Consider the following 23,916-nt stretch of genomic DNA (forward strand, 5'->3'; position numbering starts at 1 on the left):
AAAGTCTCATGAAAGGTTGATCTAAATGAGAATTTGAATTGTTAAATGCACATTTCTTACCATTGTTAGTGCAGCTTCAGGTAAGAATTATTCTCATTGCAAGATACTGTAGGATAAGTTATTGGGTACTTCAGCAGAACTCAAGCATCTACTGTTAGATAAGTTAGTGCTCAAGAAATAACCTGACACTGACACATAACATAAAAAACCTTTCAATATTAACATTAAAAAAAATATGAAAACTGTAGCCAAACCTAATTTAGTAGTATTATTCATTATCTAAAAGAAGGTAATTTTGGTCTTTATCAAACAATACATTTTCGGGGAGTAAATAAGCACTTCCTTTTCAATAAAGTAATTTACACAGAGAGAAAGGTTAGGTGGGAAAAGCATCAAACTCAACATTGGTAACTCAAGCATAGGTCAGTCAGAAATACTGTGTTTTACAAGCAGTTTCACAGCTGCCTTTTTAATACTTAAAGCCAGAAAATGTCACTAGTATTTTATGAAGAATGGAACAAAGCACCCAAGAGTGTCACCTAACTTATGTGATGTGACTTTTAGTTTGTTCACGTTTCTGTCCTTAATCCTTAGATTCCTTTCCCTCCTAGAACACGTACCATTTTAGTTCCAAAGTCTTTAAATCAGAGTAGAAAACTAATTGAGGCTCCATATCTCCACAGAGATCATCCACCTGTTTAAAACTGTTTCATTCAGATCTTTGAAGGACACCATAATCACAGAAAAGTTAAAATAAACTGTTTAGAAGACAAATAGCATCAGGACCTCAATGCTTTGTTGTCTGCATATAAAAACAAAACTACCACCAAGTTTGATTTACTGGGGGAGAGGGAAGAAGAAATAAAACCAGTGCACTATAGAAAGAAGTCAAAACAACCCCAAGTTTCAAAAGCCTTCGGGCTAATTCAAAATACAATTTTCCAAATGGAGGGGAAAAACAAATACAAAGGATTAATGAGTTCATTAATACAAACAAAGGATAAATGAGTTTATTCTCTGCTACTCTGAAAGTTGGGTCTGCACAGACAGGACATAAAGATCTTTCTTGCACAGAATACTCTGTAGCTCTTACAGGCTCAGAACACAGAAGATGAAAACATCCTCCCAGCAAGGAGGTGGTGCCCAGATGTGCTTTCCAGTTCCAGGCACACTAAGCCATATTAATAGAAAATATAAGTAAATGCCTCTAAAATGATCTTTTTAGGCAATTTTCTCCAAGAACATGATTATGCTGTGCTGAATACTCCAAACAGGGCCATTTAATATGGGCTGTAGGGAAACAGGCTGCTCCAAGCTAAACAGAAGCATCAGAAGGTTTGGTTCATAATATGATCCACATCGTAGTAAATACACTTTATAACATTTTATCATAAATTGTAGCAATCACTCTGAAATCAGTGTTACAAAGAAGAAATTGCTCTGAAGAAATACAGAGCAGAGATAAAAGGTGGTGTGTGTTCATTCACTCTGGGAACTTTGGCTATGCACTGCCCTATTAGTTACACAATGTTTGTATCCTGCAGATAACAGTGTAAAGCTGTGAAGCAATTACAAATCTCTGTATATCCCAAGAACTAAGAAGGAAATCTTTCCCATATAGTTATTATTGAGAAAGGGATATGGACATGAACTTAATGTCAGTACTACTATAGAGTTCTAAGAAAGGAAACATTTAGGTGCATTTGTGCTGTCCTGCAAATCTTACCAACATACATTTAAGAGCAGACAGATATAAAGAAGCTTCTTTCCTTAGGTCAAAGTTTCACAACAGGAAATAGAAAATCTTCATGTTTATTACCACAAAATATCTAATCCATTACTCTGTGATCAAAGACCGCTTCCAAAAGCTCATCCAGTTTGTAATCATGCAATTACAAAAGTACTTTCTTTTGTAAAAGTTATACAAGGAACAGGAATATCTTACATGACATAATGAAATATTTACAAGTTAAGTATTTTCTGTTCCTTCATCAGAGAAAATCCTGGCAGAACAGGATTTCTCCATCCCAGTAAGCTTACTGGGTAAGCTCTATGAGTAACTTAATTTGAACTCTTTTGAATTTCTTCTATGGAAAATCATAAATATACCACTTTGAATTAGTTTTGAACTGCCACTATGAAAATGTATGCTGCACAGGGGTAAACAGCCCAAGCAAACTATCACCACTGATCTTTCATAGCAAAAAACTTCCTAATGCCACTTTCACTAACCTCACAGCTCCTGAATTTTTTCTGTTTTGTCATGCACCAAACATTTTTGGCAGAAAATATTAAGCTAGTTTAGACCATGCTACAAAAAGAGTCTCTACCATAGGTTTCTTTAAGCAGGTTCTTGGGCTAAGCAATATCTGGAAGATTCCCCAATACACTATGTGCCAAAGAGAACCAAGATGAAAATCGTGTATCTTTACAATTAAAAATCACTTACTAGAATCCTGACACTTCCTAGGAATGCCAAAATACGGCTAATCTCTTGTCATTTGATTCTAAGTATTCCCAGCTTTGGCAGGAATATTTTTGCAGTCCCAAATGTGTCATGCCAACCCCAGTCAGAAAGGCAGGACATGAAATCCTCCATAGCACCACCTTCAATGTACATGAAATTTCATTCTGACCTTGGCACAGAAGCATCCACCACAGCAAGCCCCAAGCATGACCCATCATATCCCACTAGTATAGACTGTTTCCAGGATAAAAAAATTACCTTAATTTTAAGATGTGCATTCAAAATCCAGAAGGGGGAAAAGAGGAAATGAAAATATTTATCAGGTAACCCAAGTGCACAACATGTGCACAATAAACTGCACGCCTTGGTTCCAAAGACAGCTCATCTCTCATCTCAAGATTTAATCTACTCTGCCTTTAAAAGCATCTGCTAGTCTTGCCCAGTCCTCAAAAGATTTAGCCTTGTTCTTGGAGGGCAAGAGGATATAGTTCCTTTTCCACTCAGTATTTTTAAAATAGCATCATAAAGTAGGTCATAAAGTCACTGCATAATATCAAAGTGCTCTTCCTTACAATAATTCTAGAACACTGATGATGTAAGTAAAACAATCTCAAGTGCTTGCTCCTGTAGCTGACTTCAATAATACTTCTGGAACACCAAAAAACCACATTTCACACTCATTTCACATTTTAATGTACCTCAGCAAAGCCTCATTTTCTCCTGACAGCTAAAGAAATGAGCAGCTAACAGCTATTGAACACAAAGTTCCTATTCTTTAGTAAACCTCCCCACAATTACTCTGTTCTTTATCCATTAAAGTGTTTAAAATGCAAAATTTGCCTGTTGATGGTTTGATTTCAAGGTGGTTTTTTTTGATCTATGAAATTTTTTTGCACATGACAGAACACTAAAATCCTCACCATTTACATATGAATACTGCACCATCCAGCTATAGGATACTTGGCTAATTTCAGAGAACACTACAGTAAGGAAAGTAAAATTTGTAAATCTAATAGTCACATTTTTTTAAACTACATAAATGCTGGTTTAATACTTTTGCAAATACTGACCACTAGTTGGCAAAGGGCAGCAAATTCTACCACAGGTATGATAACTGATGACAGCAATCAATTAATATGAATAAATTATTCAAGTTCTCTACCTGTCAATTTAAACTGCTAATGAAAATAAGGTGGTTTTAAGAGCAATCAATTCTGACACATTTCTTGGATTCTTTCCAAAGTAAGGCAATAACATTTCGAGTTATTCTCTGTTTAATACTTACCTCTTCCGTTTAAGTTTTATATCCATCTTAATAAGGGACTGCTTGTTCTCATTTTTGTTGTAAATATTGTTAAATTTATCTTTAAAATAAGAGGAAGTTACTAAATGCTGCACATTTCCACAAAGCCACAAAGGCACTAAAATATTTTTTTTTTCTATACTTATTAAAAACTGCTTGTTGCTTTTTGTTAAAGGTAGACAGAGGCAAAGACAGTAGAATTTCCATGTAATCTTGATGGTTTTTTTTTGATTTTTCAAAAGGCTACAGTAACAAACATAAGAATTAAGTATGACAACTGGAAATAATCAGACAGACAGAAACTATCACAAAATGATGTTGCCATCTATATCTAATACTTCCTTCCACTGACTGCCTAAGAAGTTTCAAGATCAGAGAACAAAGCTTATCTTCTTTTTAAAGACACACTATCACTGGTATGTAAAACAGCACCAGCCTTCCTGGGTGAGATAAAACCTTCAAATATTGCATCCATGCAGTAGAGACGAAAGATGGAAGGAAAGTCAAGCAGAACAAAGCAATTACCAGGGTGGAATTCTGCCAGCAGAGAGTTTCCCCTTCTGCCCTTCACACAACAATCTATTTGCAACCGAAACTGGATTCTTGATTCCTAAAAAAAGAAAAATTAGCAAAAAAAAGGAACAAAACATTAAAAATATTTTCCCCTCATAGCACTATACAGTTCATTTTGGCAGTGGAACTCAGATTCCTTTAATTTCCAAGGGTTTTAAGAGACACCTTATGTTTCAATGTAGTAACAACATTTTCAGTTTTCCCTTCACATGCTGTTGGCAGTGACAAAGCCTTCCAGTCAACATCTCCCCCACTTTTTTTAAAAGCTTTATTGAAACAGGAGGAGTGATCTACCACAGAAATCCCATGTAAAATCTATTGTATGTAAGGGTCAAAGATGTTTATAAGCATTAATTTTTCTAGGTCAAATTTTCATTTGGATCTATCTGGCCAGAACAGAAATTATAGAACTCAGACTTAGCTGTCGCACACTCCCAATTTCCTCCTTCCCCATGGTTGGAAGGATACACTTTGTAACAAATAAGGCTTGAAACGCTTAATTTTACTATTTATTTTAGATTTATGCCCACTTGAGGAAGCTATTACCACAGTTTAGAACTATTGTAGGATAAAGAACAAAGCTTAAAATCTTGTCAGAAAAGCTATTCAATAGTAACAGCTAAGGCAGGTCATAGAATGAAACCTTAACAATCCCTGTTTGAGACTTGATATCTATATTTGTTTTATACTGAAAGCTAAAACTAGAAAAAAAGAGATAAACCCATTAGTTCTCATATTAAATAAGTCCCATATGCAAATAAATTGCCTGAGCACAAAAACAAATAAAAATCCTAATTTAAATACTTGCAATATTTTTAACAACTGAATGTTATTACATTATCATTCCTCAAATTCATCTCAGCAAACTGAGTCCCACCGCAAATACTGTGTGCTACGTCAAAGGATTATCAGTGAATTAATAAGACAACATGTTACATCAAGAAATTAACACAAACCAGCATTTCAGGAAGCAGGCCTGCCTCCTCCTTTTTTAAAGGAGCAGAATTTAGTTAAATACAGCAGAATTCACAGTAAGCCCCACTTCAAATAAGTAACAAAAACCCCAAAATTGATCTTTGCACTTTAATCAGCAGTTAGCTTTATAATTAACATACCACTCAGTGCTCCAACAGCTCCAAAATTCAATGACTTTCCATCCATTATACTGGCATCACATTCTATCTCACCCAGTAGGTTTAGGTTAGATCCCAATCCTGCATTTGTAAAAGGAGAATCCTAAAAATAAGAATAGAACACTATAAGGCCACATCCATACCAGATAGATCAAACCCCTGTATAAGTGATCTGATGGCACTGATCTTGGTGCAATGCATTTTCTTATTTTAGTAGTTTAATCTTGCACAACAAAAACAAGGGCAATTTGAACAGAGCATCTAAAATTACTACAGTGGACAGCTTTCACCTCTGTAGGGTGTGATATATCTCAAATGTAATAATGCACTAATATAAAAACCAATCGCCTAACAATTAAAGATAATTTCTATGCAAGCAAAAGCCTTGCAATATGAGTGAAAATCTCTCCCTCCCCCAAAGTACACACTTCCTTGGTCTTTAACCCATGAAGTAACATTTAAGTAACATCTTATAATCTCTGCACAGACCAGTCTACCTTTGAAACTCCTAAGTATGACACTACAGCAAAACAGAACTGTCCTTTTTCTGAACATTCGAAGCCCATGCCTGCAGCTCCACATGCAGAAATGATCAACTGGCATCACTGAAAATCCACTTGGTAAAATTCCTATTTGACCATTAGCACAGGGACTGTGGTCTGGAAGCTTCTTGACTAAAAACCAATTTCTATTTCATAGAAACTATGGAATAACATTTTAACAAGATCACAAAGCTAACTCCTTTTTTGTTAACAACTTCTGTTGATTTTAACAAACTCAAGGTTGTCAAAGAGCAAGCTCTGCATGCTAGAACTAAACCCCATTTTTATCCTTCATTTTATCAGAGCATCCCCATAACTTTAACACCACAAAATTTCACAGTAGCACAGTTCAGCAGTCTCAATGCCAGTTCAGTACAATCCCCTCTTCTATATGCAAGGAATATAGGACAAAGAAATAATAGCTAAATCAAATTTCAGAGAGATGCTGCATGCTTTCAGAGTTTCCAATGTTTAAATTACAGCAGTGTAACAACCTGATGCAACAAGGAACAATGTTTGTCTAGACCAGTGTGTCCTACAACGTGCCCAAAACCCTCTAATTTTAAAGAATCCCACAAGTGTGCACTGTAGAAGTATGACATCTCATTTCACTGATGAGTAATACAAGCTGAACCAGGAAACAAATTACTGGAAACAGCTCAAAGTTCTGTCTTACATTTAAAATTAACTGGATGGATTTTGAACATTCTAATCTACAATGAATTTAAAGAAATAAGAGGTGAGCACATAGAAATGAAAAATAAATCTGATGTCAGCTAGCTTTTATTAACTTTCAAAACAGCAAGTAGTGAGTAAATTCAAAATCTGTTCTGCAAGATGTTGATTCAAATTTACAGAGACATGTAAAGAGTTCTCAGTGTTTGAGTCACCAAAACACTATCTTTCTGAAAAATCACGAATACAAGATCCCTGACTAATACATAATCATGAAACTGGCCTTTATTTTCTGCTTTTTCCTTCTGAAGCAGCACAAGATTTTATCCTATTTTATCCCATACCACAACATTTCTTCCAATTCACTGTGTATATTCATTTTGTTGTTTATTTTGACAGCAACACCTCACAGCACATAAGTAAATTTGAAAATATTTTAGGATAATGAAACATTTACAGTTTAGAGTGCACAAACAATTTTCTGTAGAAAGGGGATGGGTGGGGGAAAATATATTTAGAAACAGCTGATAGCCTTGAAAAGGCAGAAGATTCAGAGTAGCTGCTGGTTTAACTTGCTTCATTGCTCCTCAGGCTCTATAAATATGAAGAAAACTAAGTCAGTGAAGTCTAGGAAAAAAGGGAGCAGAGAAGTGGTGGAAGGAATTGAAAGCAAACAGTGACAGGTACTTGGAAGACACAGTAAAATCAGGAATGCTTAGAATGACCAATGCTTGCTCCTAGTGCTGTCCAAGTCCTCTCCCCCTGGATAATCAAAGACCTGTGAGTCAGGAGACAATTCTCTAATGTTCTGTTCCAAATACAGTCACTCACTGCATTATCCTTAAAAGAATTAGCAAAGAGGAAAAATGTTGTGCTCCACAGATTTTTCACTACCACAAAGCAGAGACAGCTTTTATCCTAAGAGTAGATGTCATGGCCAAATAAAGGGAGTAAGAAGGACCCACCAGAACAAGTCCTGGTAACACTGTCCTGAATTCCTCTGCACTCAAGGCACAAAGGTCTCTACCATCTGGTAAAGGCAATAATCAAAAGAGGCCAAGGAAAAAATACAGGATACAGAGCTCACTTTATTTCTAAGGATCTATAAATGCTACATGCTTTGGCATAGCACCTTCACTGGCACAACCACAAGGATGCACCAAGACATAATTTACTCAGAGGATCTAAGAACAAAGGGAGCATCACCTACTTCTCCCTATAGAATATTTATTAGAATACTAAACAATTTTTGATAATAACTCCACACCAAATTGCAGATGTCTCTTTGGTGGGGTAACTCCCATATTACGACTCGGAATCTTATCAGTAACAATATGAGTAACTTCTCCAGTAAAAAGAAATAAAGACAAAATTTCAATCATCTGTTCAAATTTTCTATAGAGTTTCAATTAGCTTTAGAATCAGATTGCATTCAATTAAGAAAAAAGGCTTAGAATTCTAAGAGGAAGATGGTTTAACTTCACACATCTGAAAGGCAATCCAAAAACAGCTTTAGAGAGACTGGGTGTGAACCTATGGAATTTTATTATCTACCTGAATTTCTCTGAGGTGAGATAAATACCTTTGAAACAAGGTAGGGGAAAACCTACCTTTATAAAAAAAATGGAAATAAGACATTCACACCTACTTCTATGAATAGGCAAAGATATGAAATACACCACACAAATACAATCTCTATTTCAAAACATGAATCTCTGCGAAGTTTGACCAAAAGATTTTAAGAGTCTGATATGTAAGTGGAAGAATATAATGTATAAACATAGAGGTGTATTTTGAAATGAAAATTCAAAACTTACAAGAAATGCAGAAACATTTAAACAGAAGCATGAATGCCTTTAAAGAGGAAAGAAACAAACTGACCTAAGTGGAAGTCTTTTCATACCCTCAGACAGAAAAGTGCAGCACTGCAGGACCTGACTACCATAAAATGGGGATGAACCTAACCAAAGCATGTGTCCAGGAAAAGGGAGGACAGGAAAAGAGGAAAAGGTATCTTCAGGAATATATTTTTATTTAAAACCACAGCAGCTATCAGCTTTTGTGTTTCTAAGGAAACTGAAAAAGACAAGTAAGCAAACCAAGCCTTAGCTTTGCATGTTAACAGCAAGCCTTGCCACCATAGAAGACGAAGAACAGAGAAAAGACAAAAAAATGGCTATTCAAAGCATTTTAACAAAATGTAACTCTTCAGTTATGTGAAAAACACTAGACTTCCTGGCAATGACTCCACAAAGTGTCTCTAACTTACCATGTAAAGCTGTAGCAAAGGAGGTAAGAGAAAGCTTTAAGACGTGAAATAAGAGTTTTGTTTTCCCAAGTTACCCATCTTGCAAAAACTCTCAAGCTTCTGAGGGCACCATTTTTATTTACAGAATCCTTTTTACTTCAAAATGTATTTATAATTTTCTGACAGCAAATACAGGCATCCTGGAATTTCTAGCTGTGGTCAAAGTTGGAATGCTTGAAGATGTTACTCAGCTCTGTAACACATCTAGGCAAACAGTTAAAATGCTCAGATTTCAGTGAACATGAAAGAACATTCCATCAATCTTTGATACAGCTTTGGCCATGGCTGATTTGTACCTTTTAAAGCAAATTCAAAGTCTACAGGCATTTCTTTCCACACACTGTTATTTTAGGAGTTATTTTTCTGTGACAGTTTCATGACAATCAATAGTCTACAAAGATGAGTCACATGAGCAAAAATGTTTTTAGACAACACTTTTGTCACAAATTACTGTCAGTCACTCTGTAGCAAAGCATCATAGTAATGTTTTTAACTGGAATTAACAACTTCCAGTTCATTACCCATTAGAAGTTTATCTATGGTGACTGCCTTAATACAACAAGTATGCTTCTCCTTGAAGGAGAAATCCTTGGGACTAAGACTGTATATTCAAAAGTCTTAACTATTAGGAAAATAATAATAATTAAAAAAACAGAAAAAACAATTCCTCAAGAAAAAGGTTTTTTCACTGCAAAATTTTGCTGACAACCATAGAAACACACTGCTTGAGTATAACAGATCTAAAATACTCTTTCATAGATTTACAATACAACATGCAAAATAAACTGAGCAATTTCAGTAGCAAGGAGATTGGAACCCAAAATGATGTGACATCCGCTTCCCCGTCAATCATATTAACTTCCAATTTAAATTATGTTCATAAAGAACGTTCTACTAAAGTCAGATAAAGAAACAAGTAATCTACATACATATTAGTAAAGGATTACACTAAACTTAGAAACAATTTGAAATCTTCATCACTCTTTACAACCACTGTATGTTCCTAGTACCTGATCAGGAGACTTCATTAAGTGCTCTATAGTTAAAGAAAAGCTTGAAATTGCATCATTTTCAGATCAAATGCAGGTTTTGCTGAAAACAGCACATTTTAAGTGGGTTGTATGAGGTCTCCTCCCCCCACAAAAAAAAAAAAAAACTGTTTAATAATTTCATTGTGTTTCAAGAAAAATCCAGGCATCATATGGTGGCTGATAGCAAGGGTGCAAAAATTAACAGTACTGCAATAATGTCTTTGTGGAAGTAAATAATGAGTCTTATGAAATACCTTGTCCAGACCATTTTGTTACCAAAGGCTGACAGAGGTAACATGTGCATTTGTTTCTCTGCAATAGAGAGTTCTTAAACCACAAAACATACCTGCCTTAATGGCCTTATCAAATACAGCTGATGCTTATGAAGACCAGCACAGTTGTTTTAACAATATTCTCTGTCAGTCTTGTTCCTTTGCAAAAGAAATCCACCTTTTCCTCTAGTTAATTATTACTATTATTGTATTCACAGAACACATTTCACTTGAGAGTCACACAGTCCAACAAAGAAAGGCTATTCTTTCTGCACTTAGAGCCTGAAAAAATAAAACACAGACAGCATACCACAAGCAAACTGTCTGCTTGATCATAAAAGATCAAGAGCAACTCTTGTGCCTCAACAACTCTTTGAAGTGATGCCTTTTGGATGAGCTGCAATCCTGTGTAACAGGAGTTCTGTAATTGAGCAGAACTGAGGAAAAACATTCATCTCTTGTGAGATTTCCATGAAAAGATATTTTGCCTCCAAAGATTACAAATTTTGGAATACTGCATTAAAAGTCTGAAAACTGTAAAAGTGATTAAATATTTCAGATAAACTCATAGCAATGTGCCCTACAGAAACCAAAATATCAAGAAGTTACAGTCAGTATACTTTATAATGAAATCTGTTATCATTTAATACAATATTCTGTTGTTCTGCATCTTCATTTGTGTTACAGGGATACAAGAAGACAAACAGTTTCACACAGATTTTTGTTATTTATTTGTCAACTTCAAATGCTAAAACACATTGTTTATGCTAGTATAATATAAATATTATAATATACACAAAAGAGAGTGACAGCTCACTAGAGAAACTGTCAACACAAACCTGTATTTTTACTCATAAAATTAATGAGAAAAACTATTCTGATTGCTTTGTTGACTTACCATGTGTAATTTGTTTCCCATAGAGCGCCAGAAAAACCACCAGTACTAAACCAGAAGATGCAGCTCCAGAAATGACAAAGATGTCTGGAGGTGCTGCTCAAAATGAGGTATGAGTAGATACAAACTGTTCCATATTTTGGAAGCTGACAGTCTAACACTGGGGAGTTTCTCACACCAGATCCAAAAATCTGCCACTGCAAACCACACTATTTTCTGGTTTGGGTACAGATTTGACTTTCCCTCAATGTAATTGCATAACTAACTACTTTAATCTAAAGAAGGCCAAATCCCACACCCAGTACTCCCTATTCCAGTAACAGACAGCACCTTCAATTAAGAGATTATATAAATCACTTAATGAATAAATGAAAGTAAATAATTACATTAATGACTGCACTATAACCTGAACAAAATAACATTTTATCTTAAAAACAGGAAAAAGGAAAAAAACATTTTGTACAACAGAACACATAAAAATACTACCTAAGACAATTGCCAAACCAAAAAGTGGAATGACAGCAGGCATTAGTACAGTAGTAGCAAGATAGATAAGGAGAAAAAGGATTCTGATTGGAGTAATTAGAAAAAACTTTTTAATCTTAGAGCCATAACTTGTTCTACAGAAGCTACTTCAGAGTATTTAAATCTACTAAAGTAAAAGTCTCTTGGGGATAACAAAAACATATAAACTATTTACCTCAGACACAGCTGCAAAGAGATCTACAACTCTTCGGTCAAGCTTTTCAAAATACGTTTTTCTCTGTAGCTCAGGAACACGATAAAAATCACAACTCAAAGTAGATTTTTATTTTTGTTTTCCACTGAGGAGGGAGCTGACACAGAAACCAGTTTCATGGAGTGAGAGCAGCCTCAGTGAGCTTAGGGAAGTGCATCGTAAATAATTCCATGAGAGAGATACCCACTGCTTTCTGTGAGCTATACTCTAATGTGTAAGGTAACACATGAAAGCATGTTTGAACAGCTCACTGAGACCCACAGGAGTGCTAAAAGCCAAGGCACTTGCCAAGTTCACAGTGTGACTGAAGCCTTGGCTACCAGTCAGCATGTCTAACACATACTGAAGTATGCACTTACTGCCTGCCTTACACTGTCCCCATCAAGTACATTAATGAACACTTTCCCAACATCTGGATAAGCAAATCCACTGCTAATCCTCTTGGAATACTACCATAAATTCCAAGTGCAGGAAATTATTTTTACAGCACAACACTTACCTTGCTTTCCTTTTTTTAACTAATAAAGTTGGAGAGGAAGAAGCAATTGCTACTTACAGGAGAATACCTGTTTCCATCATTACTGTCATGAAGGATTACTGAATCTGGGACAATGACCAAACTGCTTCGTTTACCACCCAGAAAGGTTTAGCTTTACTCACTTCTACATTATTTCATGGGGACCTTCAGTGAAGGCAAGTGCTATAAAAACCTCATCACTCCAAAAAGACACTTTTCCAAAAACCTCACCAGCAGCTGCTCACCAAGATGTTCTATCTTAATTAACAAGTACTGTTTTGAAATAAGAAGATTACTTGTCCAATTCCTCTACACATATTTTGTCATAATAATCAAAACCAGTAGGATATATTTTCTCTCTCTAAGAAGCAGAGCAAGAACAACCTGTCTGTAGCTCAGCAAGCCAGAAATTAAGTTCCTTACAAAGTGTTCAGTAAATCTTCAATTACTGCATTTATTCTTAAAGGGTAAAGAATATCTGATAAAGACATACCTAAAATGACAACCAAATTGCACCAACTAGAAAACTTTCATTCAATTTGCATTTTTATAAAGTACTCAAACAGATTTACACCAAAATACAGTGAAAAAGCAAAAGATAAAATTAGTGTAGCACAAAAACAAAAATCCACTGAGATTGCCCATTTAATACCCCCTACAGAAAGGTCTGGCAAGATTTACCCAAGAGGTATATTTACTACTGGTCAGAAAGCCATACCTCTAATTCTATAAGTGCTGCAGTCACTGCATCTGTTGCAAGAGCACCAGCCTGTAGCTTTTCAATTGCCTGTAAAACACAAGTTGTAGCTGATGATTAGGAAATTCTATTATTCTGTGACTGAGCCCTACATTTTTCTATTCCTGTATAAAATAAAATCTTCACCAAATTATTTTAAAATCTAAGAGAGTGTAAGAACAAGAAGCACTGGAAAAAGTCAGTATGAATCATATGAGGGCAGATCTGAAGGTATGATTTTACTATTATGACATTGTGACACTGTGTTTAGTAGCAGATTTCTGCGTAGTCAAATTTCTATCAAAATAACTTCTTATACTTCATGTCCTCAAACACCAGATGTCAGTCAACAAGTTTCAACTTTCCCTTCCACACTCCAACTCAAATTTCTAGTACCACATATAGCAATTACCATAAAATTGAAGAGAACTCCTCAACCTCATCTAAAAACCAATACAAATCACCTAAAATAATGTTACCTTCAAATAGCATACACACACAACAATGAAATTGTAGAGCCTAACAGTATTTATTAGATCCATACTGTAGGAGATCTTACAGTCAAGCTTTCTCAGGGAACCGCAGAACACAACTCTGGCTGCAAGACAAACCTGAAACTGTTTGTTCTTCACAGAAGTTATTGATGTTGGCTACTCAGCTCAAGAGTAGCTACACAGAATATCAAATTGGACTTGAATTCAACAGCAGATCTCACATGACCAGCTGGAAAATTACTTTCACCAAGGCCAGTGTTAAGTTTGGATGATTTGCGAGGCCTCTCATTACAAAATTAGATTGGTATTAGGATTGAGCAACAAACTGTAACACAAAGTGATAATTATCAGAGACCAGCTCTGAGACTCTTCTAAAAGTCCTGCCAAGCTCCCAAGCTCCTTCTCCCTGCATTAAAAATTTTAGAGAGAGGTCTTCCAGCTACTCATTCAACACTTAAAAGACAAGACTTTCCAGCTCCAAAACAAAGTTATTGGAAGAGATGAAAACATATTAATTTCAAGGGAAATGAAATTCTTTCCATTTCTCCGTTTCCAACTTGGATTTTTTGTTTTGTTTTGTTTTTCCTGTTCCTACCTCCCTGTTTATTAAGAGGGTAAGAGCTATGAAGACTATAATAATTATAGAAATCCCTGCATTCACAGAGCAACATGGATGCTAGAGTTTAAATAAGCTCCAAAGAGTGGACGTGGAAGAAATCAATATACAGATACCATACTCAGCCCCAGAAAGCCTGGAGGAGTTCAGGAAGCTGTAGGAATACTCCTTGTAGGTACCATTATGACCTTTTCTTGTTCTCCCACTGTTCATTTGGTGTCTGCTATTTGCCAACACTGATGAGAACATTGCTGCATCTCATGGCCTGCACTGTTCTGTCTCTGTATTATCTTAACTGTTTCTGCTCTGGTTTCCCTCATTTCCTTCTATAAATACATACAGCCCAAGCAGCTAAGTCCAGGTATTTCTTGTGTACCCAGTACAGGACTGTGGAGCTGGTGACACATACCTTCTGGCAGGCTCTTTTGCACACATGCTTGTACTCTTTAGCTTTGGATTCAGAATGATAACCTGCACCTGCAATTGAAACAGAAGGAAAATATATTATAGTACCTGGCAAACTACAGCCTGTAGTTCACACAGAGATTTAAGACACAGGCAGATACACTGTTCCTTATTCTGGATTACATTGGCATTTCCTTTTTCTATCAATGATTGACAACTTTATGCATTCAAACACAGAATCAAACACACTCAGTAAAATACAGGATACAGATCATATATCCAGAAGCATGCAGGTATAAATATCAGCATCAATCTCTTCCTATAAAAAATTCCAGTTTCACTCATTCTTGGAGGATTTCCAGTATAGCTTTTTTCTATACTGTCCATTATTGGGCAAAACTCTCAGTTTTAAGTCAAACTCTGATTTTCTTTTTTTCCACAATTCTGCTCACTTTCTCATGTTTATGCTACGTTTTTAAAGCTTGTTACTCCTGATTTAGAAGGAGTTCCTTCAAATGAAGCTCATACAGATTTTTCACCTCTTTTCTTATTCTCAGTCTTTACATCTATTGTGTTGTATTGAACCATTCTGCCCTATTTCGAAGGCACTGCCCCTACTTTCACACCTGAAAAGTTTATCAGTGCCACAATTCAACTAAATGCAGCATCAGAAAAACAAGAGTGGCACATATTTAAAATCTACTTCTGTTTTACCAGGTTTTGCACCTAAAAACCTCAACTTCCCTTCGCTCACCTTTAGAAATATTATTTTTGAGAAAGTCTAATAGATAAGCTTTAACACCAATACCAAAATGACCCAGCAAAGAACACTATATTGAGCAATTTCATTTGCTCTTAAAATAGAATACCAGGGTCATCAAACATCAACCCAGAACAGAATTAATTATTTAAGGTTTGGGGCTGTTTTTTTAATCTTAATGATTTTATAAACCAAGTAACATGTTGGCTTTTCAAATGTTTTAGGCATGACCAGGCCACTTTCCTCTATTTCACCTCATGTACTCACACAGATGCTCAATATACACCCAGATATAAACACTGTTAACTTCATTATTCATAGTATTTAATAAAGAACCTATGAAAGTAGAATTTATGAGCAAGTTACACATTACACATAATTTCTGTATCAGATCTGAGTAGAGGAGGCCATCATTACATGTGGAAAGAATAAACAGTAACTCACTTAAACATGAACAAGATCAAAAAAATAGACTCAGAAGAAAAAAATGTCAGAAGGGTAAAAAGAGCTCTGCAACAAACAGCCCAAGCAGATTTCAGAAGGTCTTAGCTGGACTGTCCTCATAGACAAGCTAGACAAGAAACCATCAGCAATGAAAGAAAGGACTGTATTTGATACTTCCATTGATAAAGAAACAGACTGAAATATCTCCCTCATTTGGTAGGTTTGCCAAGCTTAGCAGACAACCACAGAATATGACATTTTATAATCATTTACATTTAGGAAGGAGAAGAAAAATATCACCCAGAACACCCAAATAACCACATTATGATTAAGACTTTCCAGTGCAACTTCCAATCAAACTCCTCATTCCGAGACTTGAACACAGAGTTAATGTCACTTTATTAGCACACCAGTAGTCCAAAGTCACTATAAAATTTTTGTTGGCAACTAGTTTGATATCAAAAGGTGCATTACTTCCATTCCAGCTGTTCTGCTTCCACATCTTACCTGCATGGACAAGCACAAATCCCACTCGTTTCCCTCTTTGGGTTTGCTTTGTTTCGGGCTCTTTGACGACCACTTTTACAGCTGTAACCTGAGATGATTTGGAAGGTAACACTTCTACTGAACTTATCCCCTTCTCCATGATCATACATTAGGATCACCATCTTCTACTGGGAAGGAGCACACTTCCATTCAAAAATAAACTCTGGAGAGAAATCATCCTGAAACCAGATCATATATATATATATACATTAGACACTGACTTCAGGAGATGAATTTCACACAAATAACCTCAGAAAGAACTTTTAGGAGAGAAGTTTAAACCAAGAACACACCTCTCCAAGGCAGGGTTTCCAAGTTTTGCCTCTTCCCTAGCCAACAGCACTACTAAGACCTAAAATAATCAAAGTCCATGCTGCAAGCTGAAAGAAGCCTTTTCACTACAATATAACTTGAACCTAATGATCTTGCCATACACTGGAAGGAACTGTTAATATAAGTTTTGCGTTCCATGGTGTCCTGTTTTCCAACAATACAACAAATTTCTCTACTCATCATATCTAACTGGCACATGACTAACCCTTTAAAACACCACACGTTTTCCTTTCTATGCAGAAAATGCCTGTTTAAGTTCCTATAATGAACTCCTATTCTTCTATACTGTTTCATCCCATCTCCTTATTATTCCCCACTAATTTGCAGCAGGAAAAGAAAAAATAAATTAACTTTTCTTTAATGACAAATTATTTCTAAAACAAAACCAAGTAAGCCTAAAAGAGTCAAACAATGTTTGCCTGGGTAAGAAGAACTACTATGATTACTAGTGAACCTCCACATGCTTAAGTCAAGCTCAAATAATTTAGTAACTCTATTGGCTTTGATGGTTACCCTTAAGATGCTAAGGAAATTAATGCTTATAGAAAGCTAATGGAAATATTGTCAGTATTACCTAGTACATGAAACAAAAAAATATAACAATACAGAATGATGTATCTATCAGGAATTGCTAAAAGTGTCTGTATTTACTGCTGCTCTTATCCACAGCTTGCTACATATTAATCCTGACAAAACCATTTGTCTAGTTCAGAAGGTAAAACAGAGACACTCCACACACTGAATTACTTAAGGAAGTGAAAAGCATGTAGTGCTAATGCAGAAATGGAGAAAACCTCTGTAATACATTAAGATAGTTTATATATTAAGAACTAGATTAATTTGAAGGTCTCTTCCAATCCAAACCATTCTCTGACTCTACACCTCTATATTCCAGTATAACATCTATCGCTCCTACCATCTCAAAAAGGACTTTGTAACCCAAGAACACTGGAAAGTGAACAGAAAAATAAGATGTTTAATGCATAAGACTTAAACCACTGACTCCTCAAATGCCATATGGCTTACTCCAGCAATTAAATACCACTCCGTTTAAATGGCCCAAACTATGTAAATGATGTCAAGCAAGATTCAGCAGTGCCACAGAACAAACCAGCTGGTTTGCCACAACTATTCTTTTGACAAGAATCAGCACAGCACTGGAGGAAGTTATTTATTTACCATAATTTCTTCCTAAATACTAAACATACCTAGTAATCTTCATACACTTATAAATTTACTTTTCAAAATTAAATATGAACTTGTTGTTATAATTATATATGTCCCAATACAAAATGAAAGGCCACTACAATACATAGGCTCTACAGAGAGAAAGTGTTTATGGATTATATCCAATTGTAATGGTCACTTGAAAAAATTTCAGAGCTAAGATTAAAGTATTAATCACTGCATTTATTTCCTTTCTACCAATAGTAAAGATGGCTCCAGCAACCATTGGTTCTCTTTGCTGCATCTTGCTACACCCCACAGAAAGTCACTCCTACAACAAGGGCACAGCACAGACTTCAGTAAAGAAACAGAGGAGCAAGTAAGGAGTTGAAACTGTCACGGGAATGGAAGAAATAGTGGGGTAGTAGGAAAAGCAGTAATGATAATAAAATGGCTTTTGTAAATTAAGCCAGAGATGTCACTTGAAGACTTACTAACAGTGTAACTGCAGGCTGGAAATCCTCATTAGGCCTTTGCACAGAGGTGGGTCTAAGGATGTGTTTATTCCTACAGAAAACATACAGGCAACCCAACCTATCTCTCGTTTGCTTCCATTTGTAACACTTCCTCCATATCAACTCAATTTTTTTCAAACACCTCCCATCTCAAACTATTCTTCAAGTCCTCTTTACATTTCATTCACAAACCTGCTGCTTCCACTTGTTAAGCTCCCACTGGACCCAACTTTTCCCTTTCAATCCTCTTTTAGGATTTATCACTTCTCCCTCCTGGGCTGTCATGCTTCCACCACTCTTGACTCGATTCCTCCTTGCTACACATTTCCCGTACAGCGGCGGGCACGGTGGGAGAACACACAACGGGAACGGGAACCAGAAGGGTTTCACCAAAACAGCCAAGGAACGCCCTGAGCGCACGGCAAGAGCAGCCCGGGCTCCCAACCACGCTCGGGGCTCGGGGGCCGCTCCCGCCGGGGCGCGGCCGGCAGCGAGCGGAGCGCGGGGCGGGTCGGGCCGCCGCCGCCGCGCCCCCGCCCCGATCCCCGCGGCCCGGCCCGGCCCGGCCCCGCTCCCAGGGCCACGGGGAGGCCGTGCCGGGGGAGGCGGGAGCGGCGGCTCGGGGGCAGCCCCGCCGCACTCACCCTGCACCGCCGCCATCCGGGACCGCCCGCTCGCCCGCGCGTTGCCTCGGTGAGCGGGAGGCGGCCCGCCCCCGCCCCGCGCCCATTGGCCGCGCCGCGCCCGCCGACGGATGTGGCGCCGCTGCTGATCGGCGTGCCGCGCCGCCAATGGCGCCGGGCCCGCACGGCCGGGCCGGGACGGGCCGGGGCGGCGATCCCCGGGACAGGCCGGCGTTGCCCGGGATGGAGATTCCCGGGGCGGGACGGCGATCCCCGGGATGGGAGAGCGATCCCCGGGACGGCGATTCCCGGAATGGGAGAGTGATCCCCGGGACGGCGATCCCCGAGACGGCGATCCCCGGGATGGAGATCCCCGGGGCGGGACAGCGATCCCCGGAATGGGAGAGCGATCCCTGGGATGGCGATCCCCGGGACAGCGATCCCCGGAATAGGAGAGCGATCCCCGGGACAGCGATCCCCGGGATGGGAGAGTGATCCCTGGAACGGCGATCCCCGGGACAGCGATCCCCGGAATGGGAGAGCGATCCCCGGGACAGCGATCCCCGGGATGGGAGAGTGATCCCTGGAACGGCGATCCCCGGGACAGCGATCCCCAGAATGGGAGAGTGATCCCCGGGGCGGCGATCCCCGGGGCGGGACGGCGATCCCCGGGATGGGAGAGCGATCCCCGGGACGGTGATCCTCGGGATGGAAATCCCCGGGACGGCGATCCCCGGGGCGGCGATCCTCGGGATGGAGATCCCCGGGGCGGGACAGCTGAAGCGATATGCGGAATAAATAAATAGACTCCACAACTCGAGGTAGTTATGAAGTGGGTATGTATTGTCGGTGCCTGGCACAAGTGAGATAACTCTCCGAAATCTTGTGTCCCGAGCTGTTTGCCCCCCGACTTTATTCACAAGGGTGTTCCATATGCAATACATTACACAACTTTTCTATGCATATTCAACCCCTGGCCCCGCCTGTCTTCGCTTCTTATGCTAAATAGGTCCACGCCCTTCTGGGCATGCGTAGTTTTTTTGTGGGGTCTTTTATGGGGGTCCCTGGTGGTCTTTGAATTATAATCATCATCTTCCTCTGCATTGAACTTTTGAACTCTCCTCCTCTGCACTTGCACTTTTGGTCCTTTGCTCTCCTATCTGGATAAGTTCATCATCCTTGACATGTTGGAGACAGAGGACTTCCTTGTCAGAAGTCTTAGCACTCTTGGTCCTTTCCGGTATTTGTCTTTTTGCAAGAAGCTTTAGAGATCTTTGTTTTTCTTTCCTATGCCTTTCTGTGCAGAGATTTCTTAAAATTCAACACATGATTCTACAAACATGATACATTCATTTTTGATATATTCATTTTTGATACATTCTTTTTTATACATTTTTTTTTGATACATTCATTTCTGATACATTCATTTTTGATACATTCATTTTGTTAGTTCAAGTGATCTCTGGAAAATCTTTTGTTTCACAGCGATCCCCGGAATGGGAGAGTGATCCCCTGGACGGCGATCATCAGTCCTGATCTTGACCCTCGTTGGGTCGAGGAGGTCATACAGTTTGCTGTTCTACATCTGTATATCTACTGAAACAGTAGCAGAGGAATACACAGTAATGTGACTCTTGAAGAATATGAGCAAAAATGTGTTGCAGCCAGAATTGCTGCTAATAAAGCCCAGGGTAAGGAAGCAAAAAGGGCCTTTGCTTAATATTCACACGTTTAAATCAGCCACCCGGTAAGATGCTCAGGGACCCAGGCACCCTCCTGGGCAGGCTCCAGGATTTTCCTCTCTCGAGGGACAGGAGGTCCACCCAGTCTCCCAAGATGAGGGACAGTCGAGGTACAGGGAGGGAGTGAAGCAGCCAGTGGGGTCTTAACAGCTTTTTGAGGGAAGCATCTTGCGTCTCCCTAACCTAGGTTAGGTTAGGTTATACTGTGTATCAAACATCAGCAGGAGCTTGCAATGAAGTGGCAAGAACCACACAAAGAATTGTAGAACCATAGAATGGTTTGGACTGGATGGAGCTTTTAAAGAACATCTAATCCAAATACCCCTGCTGTGGATAGGGACATCTGGAAACTAACTTTTTCACCCCCAGACTTTATTCCATCTCCACCACATCCTAATTGCCCTACACAGAATCTCCCCCAGGAATTCAGAGGGCTCGTTCCTGGCCTGTCTAATAGTCACAGAAAACCTTTCTGTAGATTTTTTTTCCCAGTAAAAATGTGCTTCCACTTTTGTATCAACGACTTTTTTTTTTTTCAAAGACCAGCCTTACATTTTTAACAATGCAAAATATGTCAGGAACAAATGCAAGTCCTTTTCAACACGAGTTTTTGGCACACAAAACTGTGTGGCTTTTGGAGAGCAGCTTTTGTCTTCCACATTACCAGGTGCTTCCTATTCTGTTGGACAAAACTACAAGGAAATAACATGCACTCCACAAACCCTCAGGAAATCTTTGGCTTTCTTTCACAGATTTTAACCTGAGGTCCAAATCCAAGCTGCAAGTTGCTTTGTTGCCTTTTTTTTTGGTTTTATTTCAAGCCCTTGTTATTCTTGACAGTGCAGAACTGAACCAAGGAGATTCCTCAAAGTACTTTTTTTCTTCTCAGATGGCAATAGGTACATTTGAGGTAGGACAGACTGATTTGAGAGAAAAGAACGGTGTTGGTAATAAAAAGAGGACTGCAATATGATACTGGCTTTCACATTATATATATTAGTTTTTGCACTGATCATAAATGTTCAGATATAGTATCATGTATACCTTTGTTTAGTTGTTTGTCAGTATAACAATAAGTTTAAGTACGTACTGCATAGCTTATAGAAATAGTAGTGGGGTGAATATACTATCTTACAGGCCTTAGCTGAACACTAGGATTTAAAATACCTCTATCTAACCAAACAAATGGTGTAAAGTGATCATGGTGTTCCCCTTTCCTTGACTGAATCCTCCAAGTGATAAGATAACCATGACACAAACCAGAGCACCGGAGGACAATTAGAGAAGACCATGTTAAATTTAAGGAGGACATACTAAATCCTTGTCAGAGGATGTGAAACAGCAGGATGGAGATACAAGAAGAAATTAAATATATTGACCCAGGATATCATGCAGATAAGCCAGAGTGTGAAGAAGCCAAAAACAGGAGTTCCTAAAACATCAGAAAGTTCGCAAGAATTTTTAAATAATGTATGAAACACATGAACATGCATGTACCTCAGCGATGTAACTGTATAAAGATAACACTGTTGGGATATACCCCTGTGTTCTTTGGCTGTCCACCAGGAGCACCCCAGAGCTGGACTTTTGTCTCTTATTTTAGCCTTTATCAAACTTTACAAAAATTCTTTATCTTGAACTTCCCAACTAAGATGCCCCCTCAGCACTCAGTAACTTGAGAACAAAACCAACAACAAAAACTTCTGATTACATAAAATATTTATACATTAAGCATTTACAGGATACCTGACACACATTACCATACAACAAAATAATTATTTAAACCAATATTTAAAATCACTATGAAATCTGCATTCACCTTTCCGTGCATTTTGTCTATGACATCCAAGTAGAGGCAAGGCTTCCTAACAGGAGAAAGTAGCCATCTGAAGACACAACATAATTTATCCCATCTAATTTAAATTAGAAAGAAATACTCACAATTTGTGACTTCTAAATTTTATAACCAGATTTTTCAAATTACTCATCCAGCAAAGTTCATGTCAAGGACAGAGGCCTTGCAGGAGTACAGAAGTTCTGGTGGAGTTCTGTACCAGTGAGTCACTCAGCATATCTGGGCAATCTTCAGGAGCAGAGATGCACCGATTCCACATTGATTTCCAGCTATATAAGCACCAAGCTGAAAAGAAAAGCACCAATAACACACAAGTGTTTGGTAGAACTCAGCAGGGTTAGAGGATTCAAGAGATAGCACAGTTTGTTGTTGCCTTTCATTTCCCAACAAATCTGTTTTCCATACAAATTACTCAGCAAAATTATGGGAGACATTCAATGGACCCAGTATTAAAACAAAGTAACTCTGAAGATGTTAAAATGTTTATGAAGAGTAATTATATTTAAAACACTCTCAGTCTCTCAAGTATTCCATAGGCACATCATTGCAAAGCATTCTTGTAAAATCTATCTCCACCTGTATTTGTGTGTTATGTTCCTTAATACCTTTGGCAGTTTTGGTCATTCTGCAGCCTCCCATGTATTAATCCAGCTCTCTTATCTCCTTTACATACTGAGATAAATTTACTTGCTATAAACACTGGCTTATCAACAGTTTTAATCTCTGATTCATAGAAGTCTTTGTTTAGATTAGTAGAACATTTTGGAAATTAAACATGGCTTTAAAATGGAAAATTACCTTTCAGCTCCTGGTTTCTAAAGTTTTCAGTATTTCTTGTAATGCCATGTTGTATTTCCTTTATAGATGATGCAGCAAACCTTTAAAAAAATCCCAACACCCCAACTCACACCCAACCTTAATCAATGGCCATACTCCAGGGAAGAGTGATCATTTTCTACTTACTGTATTCTCCCTGCACCTTTGATACCTTAATCACCAGCACTAACATGACCAAACAAGATGTTTTCTAAAATTGTATCATCTAGAACTGCCTTTGATTTTTTTTCCTTTCCCCTTCCCACCCCCCCACCTTTTTTTTAACATTTGCAATGCTGGAAAACTTTGTATAAGTATCATATTCATGGAAATGTAATAACAATAACAAAAAGTTTATTTTGATGTAATTCCATTTAGGTGTGAAAGAAAAAAAAAAAAAAAACCACAG

General features: G+C 38.0%; 1 protein-coding gene across 3 annotated transcripts in view; it reads right to left on the reverse strand.

Annotated features, from left to right (window-relative positions):
• TASP1 (taspase 1) overlaps positions 1–19,220 on the reverse strand; it is a 74,940-nt gene extending 55,720 nt beyond the window's left edge. For 2 of the 3 annotated variants that reach the window (XM_030269227.4, XM_030269225.4), the window contains exons 1-6: positions 19,116–19,220; positions 16,418–16,635; positions 14,711–14,778; positions 13,174–13,242; positions 5,459–5,579; positions 4,296–4,380 (exon numbers count right to left, since the gene is read on the reverse strand). In XM_030269227.4, the coding sequence (XP_030125087.1) occupies positions 4,296–4,380; positions 5,459–5,579; positions 13,174–13,242; positions 14,711–14,778; positions 16,418–16,562 (488 nt within the window). In that variant the 5' untranslated portion in view covers positions 16,563–16,635; positions 19,116–19,220. Of the gene's footprint in view, positions 1–4,295; positions 4,381–5,458; positions 5,580–13,173; positions 13,243–14,710; positions 14,779–16,417; positions 16,636–18,663; positions 18,951–19,115 lie in introns of those variants that run through there. The other variant, XM_030269226.4, reaches the window with a different exon arrangement.
• Between the last annotated feature and the right edge of the window lie 4,696 nt (positions 19,221–23,916).

Source organism: Taeniopygia guttata, chromosome 3, assembly GCF_048771995.1.
Source record: "Taeniopygia guttata chromosome 3, bTaeGut7.mat, whole genome shotgun sequence".
Taxonomy (NCBI): Eukaryota; Metazoa; Chordata; class Aves; order Passeriformes; family Estrildidae; genus Taeniopygia; species Taeniopygia guttata.